This window comes from Nelumbo nucifera, chromosome 7 (genome assembly GCF_055504915.1).
Source record: "Nelumbo nucifera cultivar China Antique chromosome 7, China Antique-T2T, whole genome shotgun sequence".
In the NCBI taxonomy this organism is placed as follows: domain Eukaryota; kingdom Viridiplantae; phylum Streptophyta; class Magnoliopsida; order Proteales; family Nelumbonaceae; genus Nelumbo; species Nelumbo nucifera.
The window spans coordinates 5,488,785-5,511,623 of record NC_142655.1 but is presented as its reverse complement, the minus strand read 5'-3'; the positions used below and the strand labels follow the sequence as shown (position 1 = coordinate 5,511,623).

At 36.1% G+C, this 22,839-nt stretch overlaps 3 protein-coding genes and 1 non-coding gene across 4 annotated transcripts; 1 reads left to right on the top strand and 3 right to left on the bottom strand.

Moving 5' to 3' along the window:
- Positions 1-4,802: 4,802 nt before the first annotated feature.
- On the bottom strand, positions 4,803-8,357 carry LOC104597425 (delta-latroinsectotoxin-Lt1a protein). Its single transcript, XM_010258946.3, has 3 exons — positions 7,345-8,357; positions 6,983-7,168; positions 4,803-5,294 (listed from the first exon to the last, which is right to left on the bottom strand). The coding sequence occupies exons 1-3, from the start codon at positions 7,894-7,896 to the stop codon at positions 4,998-5,000; spliced, it is 1,035 nt and encodes a 344-aa protein (XP_010257248.1). The 5' UTR covers positions 7,897-8,357; the 3' UTR covers positions 4,803-4,997.
- A 2,200-nt stretch (positions 8,358-10,557) lies between these two features.
- Positions 10,558-13,043, bottom strand: MEF1 (mitochondrial RNAediting factor 1). The gene has a single exon (XM_010258947.3). The coding sequence runs from the start codon at positions 12,538-12,540 to the stop codon at positions 10,690-10,692; it is 1,851 nt and encodes a 616-aa protein (XP_010257249.1). The 5' UTR covers positions 12,541-13,043; the 3' UTR covers positions 10,558-10,689.
- Positions 13,044-17,376: 4,333 nt separating this feature from the next.
- TRNAS-GCU (transfer RNA serine (anticodon GCU)) lies at positions 17,377-17,458 on the top strand. Its single transcript has one exon. It is a non-coding gene; the product is annotated as a tRNA-Ser (tRNA).
- Positions 17,459-19,218: 1,760 nt separating this feature from the next.
- On the bottom strand, positions 19,219-21,487 carry LOC104597428 (transcription factor MYB83). Its single transcript, XM_010258948.3, has 2 exons — positions 21,099-21,487; positions 19,219-20,611 (listed from the first exon to the last, which is right to left on the bottom strand). The coding sequence occupies exons 1-2, from the start codon at positions 21,386-21,388 to the stop codon at positions 19,885-19,887; spliced, it is 1,017 nt and encodes a 338-aa protein (XP_010257250.1). The 5' UTR covers positions 21,389-21,487; the 3' UTR covers positions 19,219-19,884.
- Positions 21,488-22,839: the final 1,352 nt, after the last annotated feature.

The following is a 22,839-nucleotide window of genomic DNA, read 5'->3' as shown; positions in this document are numbered from 1 at the left end:
ATTCGAAGGGTATTTATAAGAACACGAAGCATGACCTTTCTTGACCGTCAGATCTTGATCGTACGGTCTTCATGGTGTTGAGAATATACTCTTTTCTTATTTCTAGTTAAGTCCGTCGGGGGTCCCAAAATGTCCGAATCCGACCCTCACATTTGCGCCGATTTATATGGGGTCATGTTCGAAGAGGATAAACTTGTCCAACTATCGAAATCTGAAGCAGAGGTCAAATCATCCTCGAACGATCAATTGGTCAAATAATGGGAGAGAGAAATCTGAACCCATCAGAGAGGACGGAATTACGAAAATACCATTAAAGTATCGCAGCCACAAAAGACAAAACCTCTTCGGATACCCAAAACAACAGCGTAAGGACGAGGAGGTTCCAGCAATGAAGTTTGTATGGAGAAGACACGTGGCGCGCGGACCAAGCTATTCCCTGGTTTTACCTCTTTTCACTGGCCCAAGAGTCAAGGTTGAGGAGGGTCCAGTTAAGGGCCCGTTTGTATGTGAAATCATTTACAAAAAATGCGTTAACTATTACAAACTGAGGTAATTTGCTTTCTATTAACGCTAATAGTTTTTTTAAGCAACCAATTTAACTAGTTATTGGGCATTTTTAATTTTTTTATGCGGTTGGCGTGGGCAGTGGATGCATTAAGATGGGCGCTCTCAGTTTTTTTATTCTTTTTTTAATAACAACTCTAAGCTTAATAACTATTAATAATTAATTGAAAATAGGAATCCCCATCAAAGTTCTAATAGTTTATAAATTACTAGAATGTTTCATTGACTTGTTTATTTTATTTGAATAGAATTAATATTGCATGTTGTTGCTAAATTACATAATACACTATATATATAATATTAAAAGAAATTTATAGAACTAAAACAAGTTGACTTTGGAACCATGGAAAAATGGAGAGTTTTATAACAATGTAAGAAAGAGTGAAACTCTAGTTCTTGAAATATAAATACCATTTTGGTGGGTTAGGTAATTATAAATTTTTCAACAGAAAAAGAGGTGTCAAATCTTTAGATGTCTACATCCCCCTTAGCATCATAATCCAGCAGTTTGCATAATCATCATCCATGTTCTGAGTTGGTGGTTTCAAAAGTGATGGTTTTGAAGAAGAATTGAAATTTTGATTCTTCAATCCAAGGTTAAAAATACGTTCAATACGCCGGTATGGGCGTATCGGATGAATCAATACAGTTTTTGGTATTTTTTTTTTTTTTAGTTTTTTCGCAACTGGTTCAGGGGAGTCGGTTTAAGCCTCCTCCACACCCTAAATTGGTCAGACCCCCAATACATCCACTGTAGGGGCGTATTGGAGGGGTCTCAGAACAATACGTGTCAATACTTTGAACCTTAATTCAATCTTAATTTAGTTCAACTTATTTACAAATATAATAATAAGAGTGAGGTGGCATTTGGAACGATGCCTAATATCTGAAAAATCTTAGAAGATGAATCTCATTTTGTAACCATATCTCTAAAAACTGATAATAGGTGGTTCGGTTGGTATATAAACTGGGTAGTCCCAGAATGGATGCGGTTTCGAGTCTCGCTGTGAGCTCCCACCATCATTTGGAGAAGTGTTATTAGCTAGTTGCTAGAAAAGTGTTGTATTGTGCTAAGAAAAATGAATTATGGCCCATATGGGGGCAAAAGGCGTGTGTTTTAATACCAAAAAAAAAAAAAAACTGATAATAGGTTCTATTTAGGTTGTATTTGGTACCATTAACACTTCAACTTGCAACATTTTGAATTGGTAAATACAAATTTTATAAGAATATATTTTTTTCTACCACAAATGTTTCAAGAAACATCAAATTTGGTGTTTTTACTATAAATGCCAATACCAAACCTAATATCTATATTTTTTCTAGTGGAAGTGGTTATGTGATGTGATATGGCAAGATGATTTCTCAAAAATTTGTTTTGACCAACCTAAAATGTTGCAAATAAAAGTGGCAATTGTAACAAACATAACCTTAGTAAAAGGTGGGCCATGCAAGTAAGGGTGTCAAAGGAATAGTTTTGGATTGGACCCCATCCAATCCAAAATCAATTTGGACAGATTTATCGGACCAATAAGACATATTGGATTGGACCAATATGAGTCCAAAATATCTATTAGATTGGATTGGACCTGGTCCATCCATAACAAATTTATATTGGATTGGGTTGGATTAAGCCAATATCTGGTCCATTGATATAAGATAAGAATATGTGTGTCAATAGACTGGGTTTGGGTTGAAACCAATCTAAATCAAAATGAATTTGAACAGATTGGATGGTCCAGACATTGAATTGGACCAGTCCAAATTGGTCCAAAACATTCAATGGATTGGATTGGACCTGCTCCATTTATAATGGACTCACATTGGACTAATGTGAACCAGAAATTTCCAAATGATTCATAATAACTAAATGCCCTTTTTTAAAATCAAAGAAGCAGATTTACTATTTTCAAATATTAAATACCCATAAAAAGAGCTTTTCTATTTTTCATGTATCAGACTTCAGTTGTATGAAAAGACATGAATAAGACTTAATTTTAGTTCAAGTTCTTCATATTACTAGTTTTTCTTTTGGTAAAAATTATTACTTGTATTTTCCTATTCAGATTTGGGTTGATCCAAGTTAACATTATGCTTATATAACAGATGATGAGTAAGTGATTAATCACTTTTTGATGAACAACTTTCCATAAACCCATTGCCGAACCAAACGTCACCTAAGGGTCTATCTTCTATAGTTCTATTCAAGGGAGATAGGATTTAGTATCAATAAGTAGAAACCCTTCAATCCCATCAACTAATTAATTTGCTTTTCTAATTCATGATCTTCGCAAGAAGGTTGCTGTATAAGTCCAATGTGTTTGATTAATTTGTTTAATTTCCAATATAGTGCATGTATCTAAGATTGAAAATTACTGGAGAGTTCAAAGAGGAAAAAAATAAGAATTGATAGAAATAGAGAATGATAGAAAAACTTTATACATCCAAACAGGACCTAATCAATAGCATCGACAGAAAGAGGCATAATCTTGATGCTTGAATCCTTCTATTTGTCGCAACTCTTGATTCTTGAATCATTATATTTGTCGTGACACTTGTTCATGAAATTGTGGATGATGAGCGTTGAGAGCGATTGTGGATGTTGTAGCTCCCCTACTTTTCTCTCATCAGGAAATAAGAACAAGTACTTAAGTGTGTTGGTTTGTCGTAATCAAGCAAGAACTAATACAAATTCTGCACTTTCCAAATGATTCGACGTAAAAATTTGGATTCATTTGCGACCAACCAGCAGCAGGCCCAGAATTACGCAAGCTCAAGCTGATCTTGGAGTATCCAAGACTTCAGCCCTAAAGCCAAACCGTGATGTGCTCAAGACTGAATTCCCATGCCCAGTATTAAGCCCATAAATTAAAGCCCAATATAAAAAAGCTTGAGTCGGGTCAAGCCCAGTTTGGTGATTCATTTTTTTTTCCTTCGCTTCTTTTCCATATCGAGTCTGTGACAAGTGCTGCGTATTGACATGTGTATTTTCATACATATGAGTGCTGCATATTTGACTAAATTTGGGGTCTCCTTTATTCGCGGTCAGAATTGGGATTGAAATCCACCTGTTTGGTTCAGATGGGAATCGAATTCCACAAGAGGGTTGGCATCAAGTAAAGAGAAATAATGTTTGGGGTTTTAAGTTATTTGTCTTTTTCAGCATTTTGAAATAAGGTCCCATTTAGTTCACAGGAATAAGGGTTTGGAATCAGAATCAGAATAGGTTATTCTGATTCCAATTATTTGGTTGGGTGGAATCGGAATCCCATTCTCATTTCTACTGGAATGGCATTTTCACACTTGAGAGAATGATCATTCCCTGCCCCTTCCTTGGGAATTAAATCTCATTCCTGTTTATTCCAATTCTCATTCTCATTCCTGTCTGAACCAAACAGACTATGAAAATATAGACCATTCCGATTTCGACTTTGATTTGATTCCGATTCCAACTGTGAACCCAACAGACCCTAAGATTTCGATTCAAATGGATGAATGCTGTTCCACCAAAATAAGGAATCAGAATCCTATTCTTCCCAATCAAATGGCTAAAATTGTAATAGGCTTAGGTTTGCTTAGGTTTACAGCATTTTTAATTACTTAAGGTAACTTGGACAACAAACGATTACAATACAGAAATAGAAATGTCTTTCTCTTATCTGCATCCAATTTTTGTAAGGATGAGAATAGGGGTGACAATGGGCCAGTTTTGGATTGGACCCCATCCAAACCAAAATTAATTTGGACGGATTGGACGGACCAACAAGACATAGTGAATTGGACCAGTCCAGACTTAATGGTTTAAAGTATATTTATTGGATTGGATTGGACCTGATCCATCTATAATGATTTGGATTGGATAAGAATATAGGTGTCAATGGACCAAGTTTGAATTAGAATTAATCTAAATTAAAACAAATTTGAACAGATTAGATAATCCAAAATAGTCAAAAATATTCATTGATTTGGATTGGACCTGGTCCATTTGTAATGGACTTACATTAGACTGCATCAGATTGGACCAAATCCAATCCAATTAACACCCCTAGATGAGAACTCGCAAATATGGGCAGACAAACCAGATCCATATATGAACATGAATTGGATCTACAGTTCTGAATGAGTGGTACTTCATATAACCTTTATAAATAAATGGGCTGCATCACATAAGGTGGGGCCTTTTAAGTCTTTAACCACTAGATTGCTGTTATAGGGGAAATTTTTAGAGAGAGAAGGTAGATGAATTTCCTAAAACTTATAGCCCTTAAAAGATCATAGTTTGATTTTTAAGTTCTATCAAAGAACTTATAGTAAAATAATGGAAGTACATATTCATATGCCTTGTTTTTTTATTTTTTTTTGCTTTCGAAATTTTCATCTCATGTGTATATGTTTCATTCGTTGAGAAAAAGAAAAAAAGAAGAAATCAAGAATCATGAATAAGAAGTGATACTGCAGCTGCTATTGTACGCTTGGGTGTGGTGTAGGGTATCGTATGCACCATCTAGGAATAGCAGGCACTCAGCATGGTGATGGAAGGTGGGCCTAATGAGGTTCCAAACGACTTGGAAACTTGAAGAGAGCCTCATGGTGATGAGCAGCGGCAGTCCCTTTCCTGATTCAAGCATGTCCTGCATGCTACGCCCAGCTCCATACATCGCCTTGTTCTTTGTTCCCACATACAGTTGGAACGTTGTGGAAGCATCTGTCTCAGCATATAATTTTGGACCCTACAATTAAAATCGATAACCAATTATCCACCATTTTAGGGTTACACATGTTCTTATAGGCTGTTTTTTGTATCATAGGATTGTTCAACCTAAAAACTTAAGGGTCCATTTGGTTTGCAGTTGAAATCGGAATCAGAACTAAAATTCTTTGAAATCAAAATTGGAATGGTTTATTCCCATAGTCAATTTGGTTCAGACAGGAATGAGAATGAAAATTGGAATCAGTAGGAATAAAATTTCATTCTCAAAGGAGGGGCAGGGAATGGCCATTCCCTCAAACGGGAGAATGCCATTCTAGCAGGAATGGGAATGAGATTCTGATTCTGCCCAACTAAACAGTTGGAATCAGAATAGCCCATTACAATTCCGATTCCAGACCCCTATTCCTGCGAACCAAATGGGGCTTAAATTGTTAGGTGAAGTTTCCGAATAGTTTTTTTTTTTTTAATTTTCTAGTATGCCCCCTTATGTGAAAATCCATTGGGCTTGAAGCATGGACAAGTATAGCCCACCTCATCTCTTCTATTAAGATTTAATTAATTATGATGGGGGCAACGAGTATTAACACTAAACTGCTTGGTCAAACAGGCTCTAATACCATATCATGATAGAGCTGCAATTTGAGATGGGTTAGGTAAAATCCAGCCCGAAAAAAGTAAGGTTGGATTAAAGATCGAGTTAGGGTTAGGATTGAAAAATATGAACCCAAATTAACTTTGAGTTGGATTAGGGTTGAGGCCTTGACCAACTTGAACCAATGTGAACCCGATATAACTTCATATTTGCATGTATAGATATCATACTAGTATGTATTTATGCATGTAAGTATTCACGTGTATACACGGTTACTATTCATGCATGCATGCATATGGAACAATGCATCTATAAATGTATACTTCTATATATTTATGTACTTTTTTTCACTACAATTATTTATGTATTTATATATATAATATATATTTATATATCTATACATATATGCGTGTTTATTGTATGTTAAAAATCTTAAATTTAAAGGCAATCTTTTTTTCTAGAACATGACAACAATATTCTTCTAGAATTAGGAAATAAGTACATTTGGTAAAAAGATGTAGAGAACTCAGGCCAACCCAAGACTAACCCGAACCCAACCTAACCCAGCACCACTTCCACCCCTATATCATGGAACCGTTAAATATATATAAAAGCTTAAGCTGTTTGCTAAGTTCTCCGAATAAGTTTTTATTCCCTAACATTTTGGTTCAAGGAAAATTAGTGAATTTTCATAAGAAAACAAATTATATTTTTAATTTTGTTAGAGGGAATAGTCATTTTCACCGTCAGTTTTACATGCAACCAAACACTAAAAAATAGCAAATAGCAACTTTTGAGTTTTAAGAGAATCATTGTTTAGCTATCATGTCGAGTACCGACCTTTTTTTTATCCAAGAGCCAGACCCCTGGGTTGCTTCAGCCCCAGAGTACATCAAAACCAGATTTAACCATCAGACTGATCAATCTGATCACCATTGAACCACGTAACAGGTAAATCTCTGCTTTTAGATTAATTTCTGATCAAATGCTGGTTGATCATGCTACAGTAGGGCCAGCTTTAGAGGAGGCTATTGATGGGTTAATTTGTATAATTATTAGTTTATTACTGATGACATGGTCCAGTGAAAAAGGTAAAGAGCATTGTAGAGATGTACCTCTGAACTTGCAATGAGAAGGTGGCCAAATGACATTTCCATGGTCGGAGGGCGAATGTGAAGTCTGAATAGCTTAGATCTGTTGTCGATGCTTAGATCCATCGAACAGTTGCAGGTGAGGATCTTGGTTGTAACACCCGAGTTATCAACTCCTTCTCCTAGTCCAAACTGGCGAATCCCCGCCATCTGCAACAGTAGATTACTTCACAATCAAACAGCTAGCAGAAGTGAGCAATCTGCACCCAAGTATGAATCGTTGGAAGCTGCAAAGTAATACCCACCTGGTTTTTCTTTTACAGCAATCGATCAGAATATAAAACCAGTACTACTATATATGAATTCTGAACTGAGAAAATGGATACCTTGACAGACATTTTTGGCGGAGAAGGCTTAGTTGCTATGAAGAAAACAAGCAATGCAGCTCCGAAGCTCACCAAAATCCTCCAGCTGATCTGAATAGCAATCCAAGCACAGGAAGAAGAAGTACTAAAAGAGAAGTACTTCCAACACCCACGTTTCCTTTTGTCCTGGTGACCAAAATAATCACGGTTCCTATCGTCATCTTCCACTCCATCAGCACAAATAATTGGACGGGTCTCGCCATTCTCTGTGCCAGTTTCATGACTCTGAAGGTCATAGGCCATCTTCTTCTCATGGAGGAAGGAATTGGTAGAGCCACGAGAAGACGAGTAGCGAGAGAGCGTAAATCGAGCGACTTCTTGGTTTGTGTTTGTGGGGTTGGTAATGAAGCTTTCCGATCGAAATGGAGAAAGAAATGCAGACTCAGGGTTCCGGCATTCACTGCTGTTGGCGTGAGAGACACTTGATGGACTCTGGACGTAGTAAACTGCACATGGGTAACTACTGAACAAAGCTTCTGGGTCTTCTCCGTCAATTCTGTGATGGTTTGCCATCTTGATGCACAGAGAGGGAGAGAGAAAAGATGGGCTTGTTGGATTCGATGCAAAGGAGCCTTTGAAGGGTTTTTAACTGCAAAGGAGACGTTGGAGGTTGGCTTTCTGGCTAGCTGGAAGATGGCTTGGCATGGAGTTGGTAGTTAGTACTCAGTAGCTTCTGTGTGGCTTCTTCTTAGACTACCATGCTGCACTCCTTTAATACATAACTGATCTAAGACTAAGAACTCTGTGGAGATGGAGATGAACTTTTAGACTTTTAAAGCCCATAGCCAACTCTCTGAGAAATGAAAGAGAAGCAGTGATCGAACTGTCAAGATTGTTTAATTAGTGTGCTTTGTATACGGCCCACCCACTGACTGAACAGATTGGTTTGTTATGGGGCCACGTACAGCCTATTAATTTCTAATAACTCTGTGCCTTCTGTAACCGAGTCAGGAGCCACACTCAGCCGGAGCCGCATGCCAAATTGTTCAGCCAAGCTCAAAACAAAATATGGTGTTGGCCCGAATTTCGTGGGGGGAGTCTCCTCCCAGATTTACTTTACACCGAATTGTTTCTCTTTTCACGACTGAAGAATGATGGCAAAGTTAGCATGCTTTGCACTAACTTAACTTTTTTTAATTTGGAAAAGAACGGAACAAGGTGAACAGTGAGCCCCTTGTCCTTTTGGAAAATTTAATATTCTGTATCTTAGAGACTATCCATGCTAGCTAGTCTCCAAAGCCACTATTAGGGAGAGTATAATTAGTAATCAATTCCTTACTATTTATTAAAGGGGGACAACAGGGAAGTGGCTATACTTGAATTTTCTTCCTTTGGAAGAGTTGATGGATTGATGTTTAAGGGTTTCATTTATAGTAATGATTTGGAGTGAGGATGAGGGGATTGAGATATGAATTTATCTTGGTGTTATAGTTCCCTAGCTTTTCTTTGCTTGTTCAAGAATTTATCTTGTAACACAACTGGGCCCCCCTATCAAAAGTTCCAAGAAAGGAGATTTTCCTAGAGTGTTGAGGGGTTCCTTTTGTCCCATACTTGCTCCATTTTTCCTTCCTTTGTCAGGGAGGTGGAATCATCCCGTAAGTTGAGAATTTGAACTCTTAGCTAGAGTCTAGGATTGACAATTCTTGGCTAGACCTGTCCATCATCTTCTCATACTATTCCGGTTTAAATTCATTTTTCTTTTTGTCTTAAATTTGTCTTTTTTTTGGGGTGGGCTATTATTGCATGCTATCCTAACCTACTTTTGAATCCAATCTCCTTCAGGAAGCTCAAATGAAGTCTCTCCGAAGGCACCCATTTTGTTTCCTGGTCATGGCTTGTTATTCCTAAAACTCCCAGTTTATATTCAGGTTGGAATTTGGTGGGGCGCCATCAATATGTAGGATCTGACTCAGTTCATGATCTGTCAGAATCAGGCTCAAAATGAATCAATGCGATAGTGGTCTTCAAACAAGAGTCGACCCAGAGAAATTCTTTCAATCAGAAGTATTTCTGATCATGATGCTCGGAGCTACAGAGATGGATTGGATTGGCAAAAAAACTTGAACATTTGTAAGGAGCACCTTAAAATTTCATGTTCATGGTCATTTCTTGGAGAAATAATGGTAAAAGAAAGGCAAGGATCATGGTCATTGCCTTGTGGGGCGTATGATTGACATTTATATACAGAAATAATGTCTTTCACCAAAGGTCATCATGAATAATTACAGTCCAACGAAAGAAAGAAAAGAAGAGAGAGAGAGAGAGAGAGATTTCAGTGAAGCTTCCTTTAGTAGCTTCTTCAAAGGGGCTCAGTGAAAGCACCTAAATCAAAGCTTTAGCCTTCCCAAATGGGCCCTAAATAATAACACCAAAGCCCTGAAAAGCTTTTAGTATTTGTCCTTTTTAGACTTCTTTATATCAACTTGAATTGCCTTCATGGCTATGGCAAGGCTTTCATGTCTACTTTGGGATGTCTGGATGCACAAAAGGGCAAAGGCATACTTCTTATGTCTGGTGTTATTTATATTTTATATTAACTACTTCCTGAAAATGGTAGTTATTTTTTATTTTATCTTTTTATATTTTGGACAATAATTCAGTAAAACAGACACAAAGACATATAACTAAAGTATATTTTACATGAACTAGACTATTTCATTCTTGCCAAGTCTATATCAATAAATGTCAAAATCAACTCCTTAATTTGGTTTTGCTAGTCAAACCAGAGTACTTTTTTTCTTTTATTATTGTTATTATTATTTTTTTGGAACTACAACGCTTTCCTCCATTTTTCTTTTCTTGTTGATTGCTTGATCCTTTGTTCTCTTCAAAAAGATTGTATCTCTAATATTTTAACCTTGTTATGTAGTTTATACCTCTGTAATATGGTTCTATTGCAAAACACCTACACATTTGTCAAATTTCCAGAACTTTGAATATTCTATGTAGTTGCAAGTTTTTCAAACAGAAAAAGGGCAGTTATTGCACATACCATGTGCAGTGGACTGATCAAAGTTATTGCACATAAATGAAATCTTGTAGTTTTTGCAGTCAAACAAATTCCTTTGCCAAGTACAGGACGTGATCTCTTGTAACTGTATGGCTTTTCATGGATAGCAAATATTGATTCTTGTCAAGGATCTGAATTTTCACATTGACTTGCGAACTTATGGATGTTAAACTTTTGTCCATTATCAAGAGAAATTAGACAATCACACGAGGATAGAAGATTTTGTGCTATTACTGATTTTCTTTCCTGGCTATTTGGAAAAATGAATCAAACAAACAAAATCTCTTACAATACAACTACCAATAATCGCCGCATGAGCATGTACCGTCCTCAAACCGATGGAACCTGTTGTTATCCCTCACAATGATAGTTCTTCCAGTACACTTGGATATAAATTTAACTGCAGTGTGGCAATCACCACAGACACGCAAATTTTTCATGATCCGAATTGGCCTTTCAGGTGGGAAGGTGACGAGTCCAAATGCTATTGCTAACCTCTCACTATGATACCCAATTGCCTGCTTCTTCTCTTCACCATCCACTTCACGTAAAACAAAACTGGTATCAGCAACATAACCAGCTTTCTCCATTTCCTCCTTCAGTTCATCCAATTTTTGATATATTTCCTTTGATTTCGAGTGCGATCTATCCCCTGCTGCAAAAGTGTGCACTCGATTCCCTTCTTCAACCCAACTCAATCCAGTTTCCTTTTTCATCCCTCGGTCTCTCAGCATCTTCCTTGCCATGGCTGCCTCCTCCCATTTCCCTGCAGCAGCATACGCATTTGATAACAAAACATGTAACCCAGGGCTCACAGGACCCAACTCAAAAACTCTGTCTGCTGCAAAGGCTGCCAATTCTGTGTTCCCATGGATCCTACACCCAGTTAACAAAGCTCCCCAGATTGACTCTGTTGGTTCAATTGGCATTTCCTTGATAACTGAGAGTGCTTCCTGTAATTTTCCTGCACGACCAAGTACGTCCACCAGGGAAGCATAGTGCTGCGCTCCTGGTTCAATTCCATACTCCCTCATCAGATGAAAGTAGAATTGGCCCTTTTCCACTAGTCCTGCATGGCTACAAGCATACAGAACACACAAGAAAGTGATGAAGTTTGGCCGAATCCCATCATTCTCCATCTGGTTGAACAACTGGAATGTCTTTTGAGTATGTGAATGTTGTGCACATGCAATCAGCATTGAGTTCCACATGCCAAGATTTTTAATGGGTACCTCATCAAACACCCGGAAAGCTCCTTCTATAACGCCACACTTGGAGTACAATGATATCAAAGAGCTTCCGACAAAGCTTGATGAATCGAAGCTCGTTTTTAAGCATAGTCCATGAATCTGCCTTCCCAATTCAAGGAGTGTCGAATTTCCACAAACCCGAATAACACTAGAAAAGGTAAAATCATTAACATCTAAATCCTCCATCAGAGCTTGTTTAAAGAGCCTTAAAGCCTCCTCGTCTTCACCCAATTGAGTATACCCATATATCATTCCACTCCAAGAAACAACATTCTTGTCCGGCATTTCATCAAACATCCGACGAGCATCTTTGATTTCCCCACATTTTGCATACATATCAACCATCGAGCTACCCACAAATACATCAGAATCATATCCCGTTTTCACTACGAGGGAATGCACGGACTGCCCGATATCATATCTCGACAGAACTGCGCACGATTTTGTCGCGCTAGGAAAGATATGATCATCAGGTCGAATTCCATAGTCGAGCATTTCGCGAAACAGCTCAAGAGATAATAAGGGAAGCTCATTCTGAGCAAAAGTGGAGATGATAGAGCTCCAAGTCGTAGACGACTTATGTGGACTTTCATCGAAAACCTGGCGGGAATCATGAGGCCGTTGGCATTTTGAATAGAAATTGATGAGGTGGTTAGAGATTAGAGCGATGGTCTGTAACCCAGACTTGATGACATGAGCATGGAGCTGCTGGCCCTTAGAGAGGGACCTGGAGCGGGTGAGGGAGACCAGAAGGGTGCATATATCTCGAAAATGTTGTTCGAAACTGGCTGGTCTTGGCGGGTTTGCTGAGGTTATCGTGAGATTGGTAGTTGTAGTATTTGAAACTGAGTTATGGGTTGGAGATTGAAGCGATCTTCTGGGGATTTGAAGGAGCATCAGAGCTTAGAAATTCTTGATTTGAAGCTTGGAAACATGCTTTAAAAAACTCTAAACAATGAATACAACCTCAAACTCTCTTGGAGCCGCCTCCTATACCTATTTGAAAAGGAGAACTCCTTGACTTGGGTTTATAATGGGCCACTGGGGCCCAATGAGATTCATTCTCACCCATAATCCACAGAATTTTGACAAATCATTCACCCAGATGGTGGTGGATATTATCGAGGAATTATTGGCTCTACCTGAGATTAGGATTTAAAGTTTTAGGGTTGTAAGGTTTAAAATTTAAGATTTAATTTCTAAAAGAATTATCCCAGAATGTAAAATGTAAGAAAAGATTTCTATATAACCATTTCTTCAACCTCTCTAACTCTAAACTCCTTCCCCCTCCCAAAATGGTACATAAACAAATGGGAAAAGAAGAGAAGAAATCAGACTAGAGTTGCTGAGATATTCAAAGACCCATATTTCATTTCTTCACACTTTGCTTAAAGCATGCATGTGGTTCATTTTCTTGGAAAAATGGACTCAAGAGACTGCTAGTGATTTAACCACACCCTTGGGAAAAATAACACTACTCTCTATGGCTGTTTCTACGGTCTTCACCAAACTAAAATGAATCAGCGATAATAGAAGTGTTTGGTTTAATAGAAAATAATAAAGACACAGAAAGTTTAGGGAAAATTCTCAGGAATTTTTGCAATATTCTTTAGGTGGAGTTTTGGAGTGTTTATTCTGATAAGCATTTATGAATGTTGGGTGAAAAAACACTTATTTCAATTGAAATTAGTATAGGCATCTTCAAAACGATGTGACGGACCAAGATAGACCAGAAAGGAAATAAGTAGTTATTGAATAAGCATTTAAAAATAAGTCTAAAATTTGGGCTTGTTGATAGGCTTATTTTCCAAACACGGGTCAGGTTGAGTCGGTTTATTGGCATTTTTCCAATCGATTCAATCTATTCGGTTTATCTAGAAATAAAACTGAAACCGATCCAGTACTAAGTAAAATCGACTTGGTCGGTTTGAATCGGTTTGGGTTGGTTTTGTGAACGATTCTCTTGGTGTGAATGGTAAAGGATTCAAGTCTAATAAAGCAAAGGCTGGATGCCTGTAAATTAAAAATGATTTGATGGATTAAAACTGATATTTTATATATCAAAAATTTTATATATAATATGTATATTTCTAAAATAAAGCTGATACATATATATATATATATATATATATCCACAAATATATATCTGAAATATATATTAAAACTGAAATATATCATATATATAATATATCTGAAATATATTATATATATAATATATACCTAAGTCGGTTTGGGTCGGTTCGGTTTCGGTTTTCACACATGAAAACCAAAACTGAACCAAACCATTGGTTTATGTTTTTTGTAAACCGACCGGTGCTGAAGAAAAATTGGCCAACTCGGATTAGATCAGACCGGGTTGGTCGGTTTGATCGATTTGGGTCTTGTTATGAACAGCCCTAATCCTATCCCAAAATAAATATTTATTCAAATAAGTACTTATTTTTAACTACTCCCAAACTTAACCTAAAAAATTTTCTCAATTTTCTGTCCTTCTCTTGTTTCCTATCAAACCAAATAGCATTGGGTCCAGCAAAATAATACCTATTTTGACACTTTGTTCATTAATTTATTTTATAATATATGACATTTTAACACTTAATGTTAAAAATAGTTAAATAATACCCAAAGTAATATTAGGGTTATAGCTAACAATTTATGATGTGGGGTGAAAGTATTATTAATGGAAACAGTAGTTACCATAGTTGTTATTTACCTACTTGGCTTCATATTCACCATATTAACTATTAATGGTCGTAATAACTGCTAAGCTCAACAAATTTACGAATTCTAAAGGAAGCTACCCAAATGATTCCTCCAATTTCATGCCATATTTTTTAATCCTGTCACCCATGGGAACTAATTATTGGATAGTAGGGGTGTCAATGGACAAGTTTTGGGTTGGATCCATCTAAATTAAAATCATTTTGGATGGATTAGACAGATCAATAAGACATATTGAATTAGACCAATTAAGACTTAATGGTTTAATATATTTTTTGAATTGGATTTGACCTAATTCATCCGTAACAATTTATGTTGGATTGGGTTGGATTGAACTAATATCAGGTCCATTAATAGAAGATAAGAATACAGGTGTTAATGGAGCAGGTTTGGATTAAAACCAATTTGAACAAATTAGATGGTTCAGACATTTTATTGGACTGATCCAAAATGGTCTAAATATTTATTGAATTAGATTGGACATGATCCATTTGTAATGGACTCAAATTGGACTGGATCGGATTGGACCAAATCCAATCCAATTGACACCCCTATTTAGAGTAGACATGCTAAAGTTTGTATATTTTAATTTAAAGAACACCATAAAGATGGTTTATTTTGTTTATGTGACAAGGATCTTAAGTTGATAACTTTCCCGGTAACGAAGGTTTCAACTTTCAAGCGGAACACTTTGGAGCCCTTTTGATCATTAAGCATATTTCCACGTGAAAGAATTCTAGGCCATTTTAACATACCTTCACTAGACATCCTGTCAATAGGTGTGCAATTTGGGCTGGATTAGAATGAATTCAACCCAAAAAGTTGGGTTTGGTTGAAGTTCAAGTTAGCGTTAGGTTTGAAAAATAGAAACCAGACATGACTTCAGGTTGGGTCAGATTTGAGTCTTTGGCCACCCGATCCAACACAAACCTGAAATGTCTCCATATTTGCAATTTTACATACACAAATATCATATTAGGGTGATTGGGTCCATTTGGTTCGTCGTGGAAATAGGAGTCTGAATCTATTTCTGATCCCAGGCATTCAGTTGGGCGGAGTGGGATTCTGAGTCCGAACCCGGGGAGTCATGCATATGTTATGAAATCTGATTGCCATTCCTTTCTAAATCAAACTAAGCAGGGGAATAAACAATTCTGATTTCGATTCAGAAGTTTTTAATTTTAATTCCAATTTTAACCATAAATCAAACGGACTCTTAATTTGCATGTTTGTGTGTGTGACTACATTTATAAATGCATTTATCTATACATATAAAAGCAAAAATTTTCTAATATCATATAAATATACATAACTTTTTCATGTCCACATAATAATGCTAAAGTCAGTTGACCTTGATTAGCTAATAACTTTGAGTTTATATGAAAATTTTAGGAGAAAGAAATGAAGAAACTAGGCCAATCTGATCCAAAATGAATTCGAAGTCACCAGGTTGGATTAAGGTCAAGGGTTGGGCGTTCCACACTTGTGAGTTGGTTGGTATTTGATGGCATTTGACGTAGGTTATTAAAAAAAATAAAAAGGCATAGCTAATTGGTTTTTGTTTTTTATGCTATAACTAAAAATTAAGGTTTAAAATTTCAATGGGATAAGTATGGAAATTGGGTGTTTCATCTTTTTTCATACGTATCAGACCGTATCAGGAGTTTATTGGGGCATATCGGGGTGTATAGACAAAAAATATATGGTCAAAAACTGAAAAAAAAAAGGGAAAGCAAGCTTCTTTTCCCTACAATAAGCCTTTTTTCATCCCCAAATAACTCTAAAACTCCAAACCCCATTCTGACAGTGCTAGATTTGTAAAATTTTGCAAGAAACAAATGTGAATAATTAATTTTTTTTGAAGATTTTTCAAATTTTGAAAAAATATGGAAAAATAGGTTAGTTTCAAATTTTTATAATATCTTGTGATTTCTTTTTTTTCTTGAATGTTTAAATTTATGTTTATCTACATTTCTTACACTCAAAATCACTTTTTTTTTTGTGTTATGAGTAGATTTATGGAAATTTCATGAAGATATTTGGGAAAAATATAAATTAACAAAAACTTTGAAAATGTAATTTTTTCTCTGCCTATAAAGACTAAATATGTTTTAGATCTATGGATTTATCTATCATATCCATAGAGCTATCCATAGAGCAATTGAAATTTCTTCTTTAATAATTTTTTATTTTTTATATTTTTAGAATTAAAAAATAAATAATAATTAATTATATTTTATCATTTGATCACAAAAATTGAAAATATTATAATTCTATGGATGATCTTTCATATCCATAGACCATTTGAAATTTCTTCTTTAATAACTATTTTTTTTTCATATTTTTAGAATTAAAAAATAAATAATTAATTAATTATATTTTATCATTTAATCACAATGATTGAATATATTATAATTTTATGGGTGATCTATCATATCCACAAAGCAATTGATATTTCTTCTTTAATAACTATTTTTTGAATATATTGTATAATGTTTATTTATTTTTTATAATATTTGGAAATAAATAATAAATAATTATTATTAAATATATTTTCACTTGGAAGTTGTGCCAATGCATGTTTTATGGTTGGATAGGAGAGTTGGGTTTTTTCTATCCCATAAAACAATTAAAACTTAAGAATTATAGTCTATGAATTATACTTAAGCATAGGATTTTTAATGAAATTATAATTAACTATAATATATTTCTTCATAAAACCATTAAAATATATTAATTTAATGTATATACACATCATTAAGGTCGTCTTATATTTAGTGTTATTGATGTATTTTTTTATGATTTATTAAAGTATTTATAGTGTTTCCAAGCGTATCTTAATTTATCTTCCATACCATACTTATCCCGATATATCTCTTAAAATTACCTTTTCAACACTTAATACTTTGAACCTTGCTTGAAACGTGAATAGGGGATTTAATACTGAAGATTGTAGGTCCCATCATACGAAAGAATGTCAAATAAAAGAAAATTCCAGAAAAAACATCAAAAGTCGCTTTGGCCGAGTGGTTAAGGCGTGTGCCTGCTAAGTACATGGGGTTTCCCCGCGAGAGTTCGAATCTCTCAGGCGACGTTTATTAGTTTTTTTTTTCCTAAATCTTTTAGTTTTCACTTTTTCATCTCTCTGATGATGATCTTCCCTTTGTGTAGATTTAATAAAATTAAGTCAATTCTGTACGCCAAGTGGGGCACATCACCATGAGAAGCCTACATGATGAGGGTGATGGGCTTTTCCTTGGTCTTCACCTGACAAGGACCCAACCTCTTTCCTTACTTGAGAGTTGATGAGAGTCTGATCTTGAACTAGTTTACTATTTACCAACTAATTAGTTTAAGCTGCATACCTAACAGTCAAAACATCTATAACTCTATATATAGCCTATTCACCAACTACCCTATTTAACAATGACTCCTGACCTCAATTATAAGCTTTCTGATCATTCTTTAACAGAATCTCTACCTCAACAACCTCATGATCAGAGCCATGTAACAGAATCTCCTCACCAACTAAGCTCTATTATGAAACTGATATGGATAGATAGCTTTGCTAGACAGGTCATCTTTTGGTAAGTGACTACTTTTGTTTAGTGAAAGAACAAAGACATCCAGGTGAGGCAATGACTCCCCACTTATCAGTACACACAACAGAGTATATATATATATATATATATATATATATATATATAGTTCACAATAAAACAAACTTGGAATTGAATCAATGCACGTATAAATCCCATTTGGGCAATAAGTCATATCCCCACATGGCTGAAATAGAAGTTGTTAAGAAAAAGGGACTCAAAGCAATGCTTTCTTCCTGCTATCATATGGTTAATTATTCTGATGTAAGAGATCTTTCTACCAATTAAACAAAATTATTATGAGTTGCAATAGATCCAACTGTTGATGAATTATTTATTCCATTTCATGCATCAGACTCCTATATATGTGTATAAGGCAAATTTTAATCCTATAATACATGGGCATGCACAATAACCACATTGGCACATAAACCATACATACTTTAGCATTCTCTCATGGTCATCAATCTTTCTTTTCCTTTTGAGTATGTTGAAGATTTTACAGAAGATGGGTCATCCAACATATGCTAAGTGAAACATTACCATGTTCTCAATCTCAACCTTCTAGTTTTTTTGGTAATGCTTCTGCTTTTATTTGGCAAAGCTATACTGTTGAAGCTGTTAAAGATGATCTTACATATTAGATTTAAGAACTAGAATTCCAATGTAATATGATGACAACAATGATGATCACTTGGGCTATGTTTGGTTTGATAGACACCAGATACATGCCACTTCTACCAACAATAGCTGTATAATCTCAAGTGGAGTCTAAAAGACTTACAAAAGTTAACTCCTTAATGCACACACATCATGTTAGTTATGGTATGTTGAAGTCAGGAAGGATTTAGAAATTAATAGAACAGTCGATTCTATTCCATAGTGGCAACCCAGCTAGCTAGGTGCCACTTCTACTGCTATTGATACAACAATAGAAGAAAGAAGAAACATGATTACTCATAATCCACACAATCGGAAATTGTATTAACTTAATCTTTTCGGCCTTTCCTTTTACTAATCATGAAGATACTTGCCTTTAATGGTTACATTTCCATCTAATTTTTGCACTGATTCGTCATCAATAGAATAAACCCAATTGGTTTCTTACACAAGTGGAGGGAAAAGAGTTATAATTACTCTTGGAATATAATAACCGGAATTATGAAAAACAAAAAATCATTTCACCATGAAAGCGAATAGACCCGGGAGTGTTAACGGTACATTCTCATTCCAATTCCAAGTGGATCTCTTTTTAAGTGATTAAAAAAGTATCCTTTCATTCATTATCACAGACAAGCATACACAGAGAGAGAGAAAGAGAGAGAGACTTCTATAGTTTCATAATTAATTAATCTGTGGTACAACTTACATATCTCCCACTAATAACAGCTTCGGTCCATCTCCAGATAGTTCCTTTTGTACAGCTCATAATAGAAACAATTTACCACCTAATTTCTATGCTGAATAAGTCTATTCACATTTCTCTTCACAAGTATGATGATTATTAATTGCACCAAACCCCTGCTGACAAAATGATCAAAATGCCCTTACCCGGGGAAAAAAGGCTACATTTTACTTACAAGAATTTTGTGGTCACCAAAATACATATTGTGTACGTGTGACCTTTATTGCAAGCCCTTCCCACACCATGTTCATGCCAACATTGTTGAATTGATGTAGAGAAACTGGGAGCTAGACCTAGAAAACATACACCTTGAAAATCTGCAGAGGATTATTTACAGTAGTTCTGTAATATTTCCTCCTCCAGATTTCCTATTGCATGGGTTTCAGGCAGATTTATGGAAAGCAAACTAAGGGGTTTCTACGTTTAAACTGTATATATTTTCTATATTGAAAGGAAGAAAAGGGATAAAAAAAAAAAGAAAGAAAGAAAGAGAGAAAGGGGTTGAAGGGTCACCAATTATTCAACTTGGAAATCAAGAAAAGGAAAAGAAGGGGCATCTTCAATCAGATTCCCCAAATCCCATTCCCCCATTCTGAAGTTTTCTCCTTCCCAGCAGTGAGTACTCCCAACACCCATCACTCCCTCTACTTTGTTATTGCTTTTGTGGGTGTTGTCATTGTTGAAGTTATTGATGGTGCTAAAATTATTAACATGGTCGTTAATGGAATTCCTGGGGATCTTATGAATGTGAATGCTATGATCAGTTGCAGTATTCTTTTCAAGGATTATACTCTCCAATGAAGGAACAAAGAGCTCTCCTCCTAACCCATTAATGTCACTACTTCCTAGCATCCCATGAACCCCATAGAACCCATCTCCCACCCCACCACCAGCTTGTGTTAAGCACTGGGATACATTGAAGTATCCTGCTGTTGCAGAAATATTGTCGTAGCTGCAGTTGTGGAGCGGAGGCAATGTCTCAAACTGCAGGTTGCTCATGGTCATCGCTTGCATGGGTGACGACGACGACGAAGAGCTCGAGTCCATGCACATGGCCATGATGTCATGTTCAGTCATGGAAATGAGCCCTCCCATGACATCTACTCTTGGCTCTGATGAATCACTGTTGTTTGGTGACGATGTGGACGATGAGTTCTTCAGCCTTTTCTTTATTGTGGAGTTCCAGAAGTTCTTTATTTCGTTATCAGTTCGTCCCGGCAACCGTGCAGCTATCTGAGACCACCTGGATTGTTTAGTTTAAAACAATAACATCAGATACAAGAAAAAGTGTAGAAGAGAAGGAATAATGGAATCTGTTTTATTTATTTCTTCTTTAAATGCATGGTTTGCGTGGATGCTTAAGGACTAAAACTGAATCGAGTGTGTAGTGTCTTCAACTCAAAGAGCAGATATAGACTGCTATATATTAGCTAGACCAGTGTCTTTTTCTGTCTCATCTCATCATGAACACTACTTGAGCATATTAATGCAAATTCAGAGAGAGAAGAAAACATATTTAAGCATATATATAAATCAAAGCAAATTTATAGAGAAAACACAAACACAAAAACCTGAAAATCTTACAAATGCAAGAACAATAAGAAAATGGAGATGGACTCAAGCAGATCTGAGTGCACTATATCATAATTTCCACGTACATTTTGTGAAGAATATCCTTTTCCTTGCATCTGTGTGTGTGTGTGTGGATCAGAGAGAGAGAGAGAGAGGACCTGTTGCCGAGGAGGCTATGCAAATGGATGATGAGCTCTTCTTCCTGGGGAGAGAAAGCGCCACGCTTGAGATCAGGCCTCAGGTAATTAATCCATCGAAGACGACAGCTCTTGCCACACCTCTGCAAGCCAGCATTCCTGGCAACGTCGCTCCAGCAGCCCTGCCCATTGCTGAGCATGTAGTTCATGAGCTTGTCATCTTCTTCGGGTGACCACAAACCTTTCCTGAGCTTGGTGGTGTTATTGCTGTTACTACGGTTGTTCTTCCCTGGGTTTTCAGGTTTCCTCATTTTGATGACAAGCTTTCAATTTGATCCCCTGGAGTCCTTGTTCTAGAACAAGTGTTTTGATGTAAGGGAGAAAAGACTTTATATATAGGTGAAAGTTAATGACATGGAGAGATTGAGATATCTGTATAGACGAATATAGATGCATATATACACACATACATGAGAATGAGAGAGAGAAGCTTCATGGAGAGGGAATGATGATAATGATGAGTGTGATGGTTGTGGGGTTTGCTTAGAAATATGGAGAAGAGAGAGAGAGGAGGGGAGAGGGGTTGTTTGGTTGATGAGTCTAGTGGAAAACGGTTTGGAGGGGGACCTCCTCGGAAAGTGAGAGGGATGGGTGGTCTTCTTGTCTTTGACTCCATACCTTGTCTTTTTCGATGCATTTTTCTTCACTCACAAGGTAATCATTATACGTGTCCAAGGGAGAAGAGATAAAATAGCCCAGTTGTTTTGTTACCAAGTAAGATATATTTGCTTCGAATTCACATAATATCATCCCTCTCTCTCTCTCTCTTTCTCTCTCCAATTTTTCACTTCAAATACACGTGTGGGTATACACATGTAAGAGGGAGAAAGGAAGAGTACAAGGATAACTTTTGTACCATTCTTTCATAATAAGCTGCTGCTCTGTGTAGTGTTTGCCTTCTTTCCTCGTCCTTTCATGCTCATCACTTGGATCTCAATTGAGCCCCTTTCATTGGCCAAGGCTCAAAAAGGCCCAGATATATAGCACTCAAACCCTTTCTCCTACTACAAAGAAAAAGAAAAACAGAAAGGAAAAGAAAGAACAACTGAAGAGATAAACATGAAAATCTTCATATATTCCATAAAACGAAAATGAAGGAAGAAAGAAAAGTTACCATCCTCCACACACCATGAAAATACTAGTAAATAGATGATTATGTCCCCTCCATGGTGTGACAGCTCCATGGAATTCTTATCTCAAACAAAAATCAAAAACAACAGTAATCTTTATGTGGGGCCTTATTTAATTTGTCTCACTCAATGCGTATCTGAATAATTAAAGCTCATCTTTTTTTTTGGAGGGGATAGCTAGGGAACCTGAATTAATTTTTATATAAATATATTCTCTTTTCCTATACATGGAAAAATTCAGAAATGAATAGTTTGGAAGCAGAAACAAAAGACATTGGTTGTCAATACTTGAGCTAGGTAGAGAAAATGCCAAAGGCAAAATAACTGCTAAAGATACATAATTTTTGTTTTACATGAACAAAATTCCAGCATTGTGTAACAAAAGTCAGATTGTGACTATGATAAGCATATAAATTTGTTTGCTTGTAGTCCTTACAATTGTACCGTACTATACGCACGATGGAACATTGTGGCATTTCAAATGGGCCCTCACATATCAAATATCAATATACGGTTGGGTCCTTTTCTTTTCATATAGGTTTAAGATGGTACAAGAAAATTAGCAATTTTTC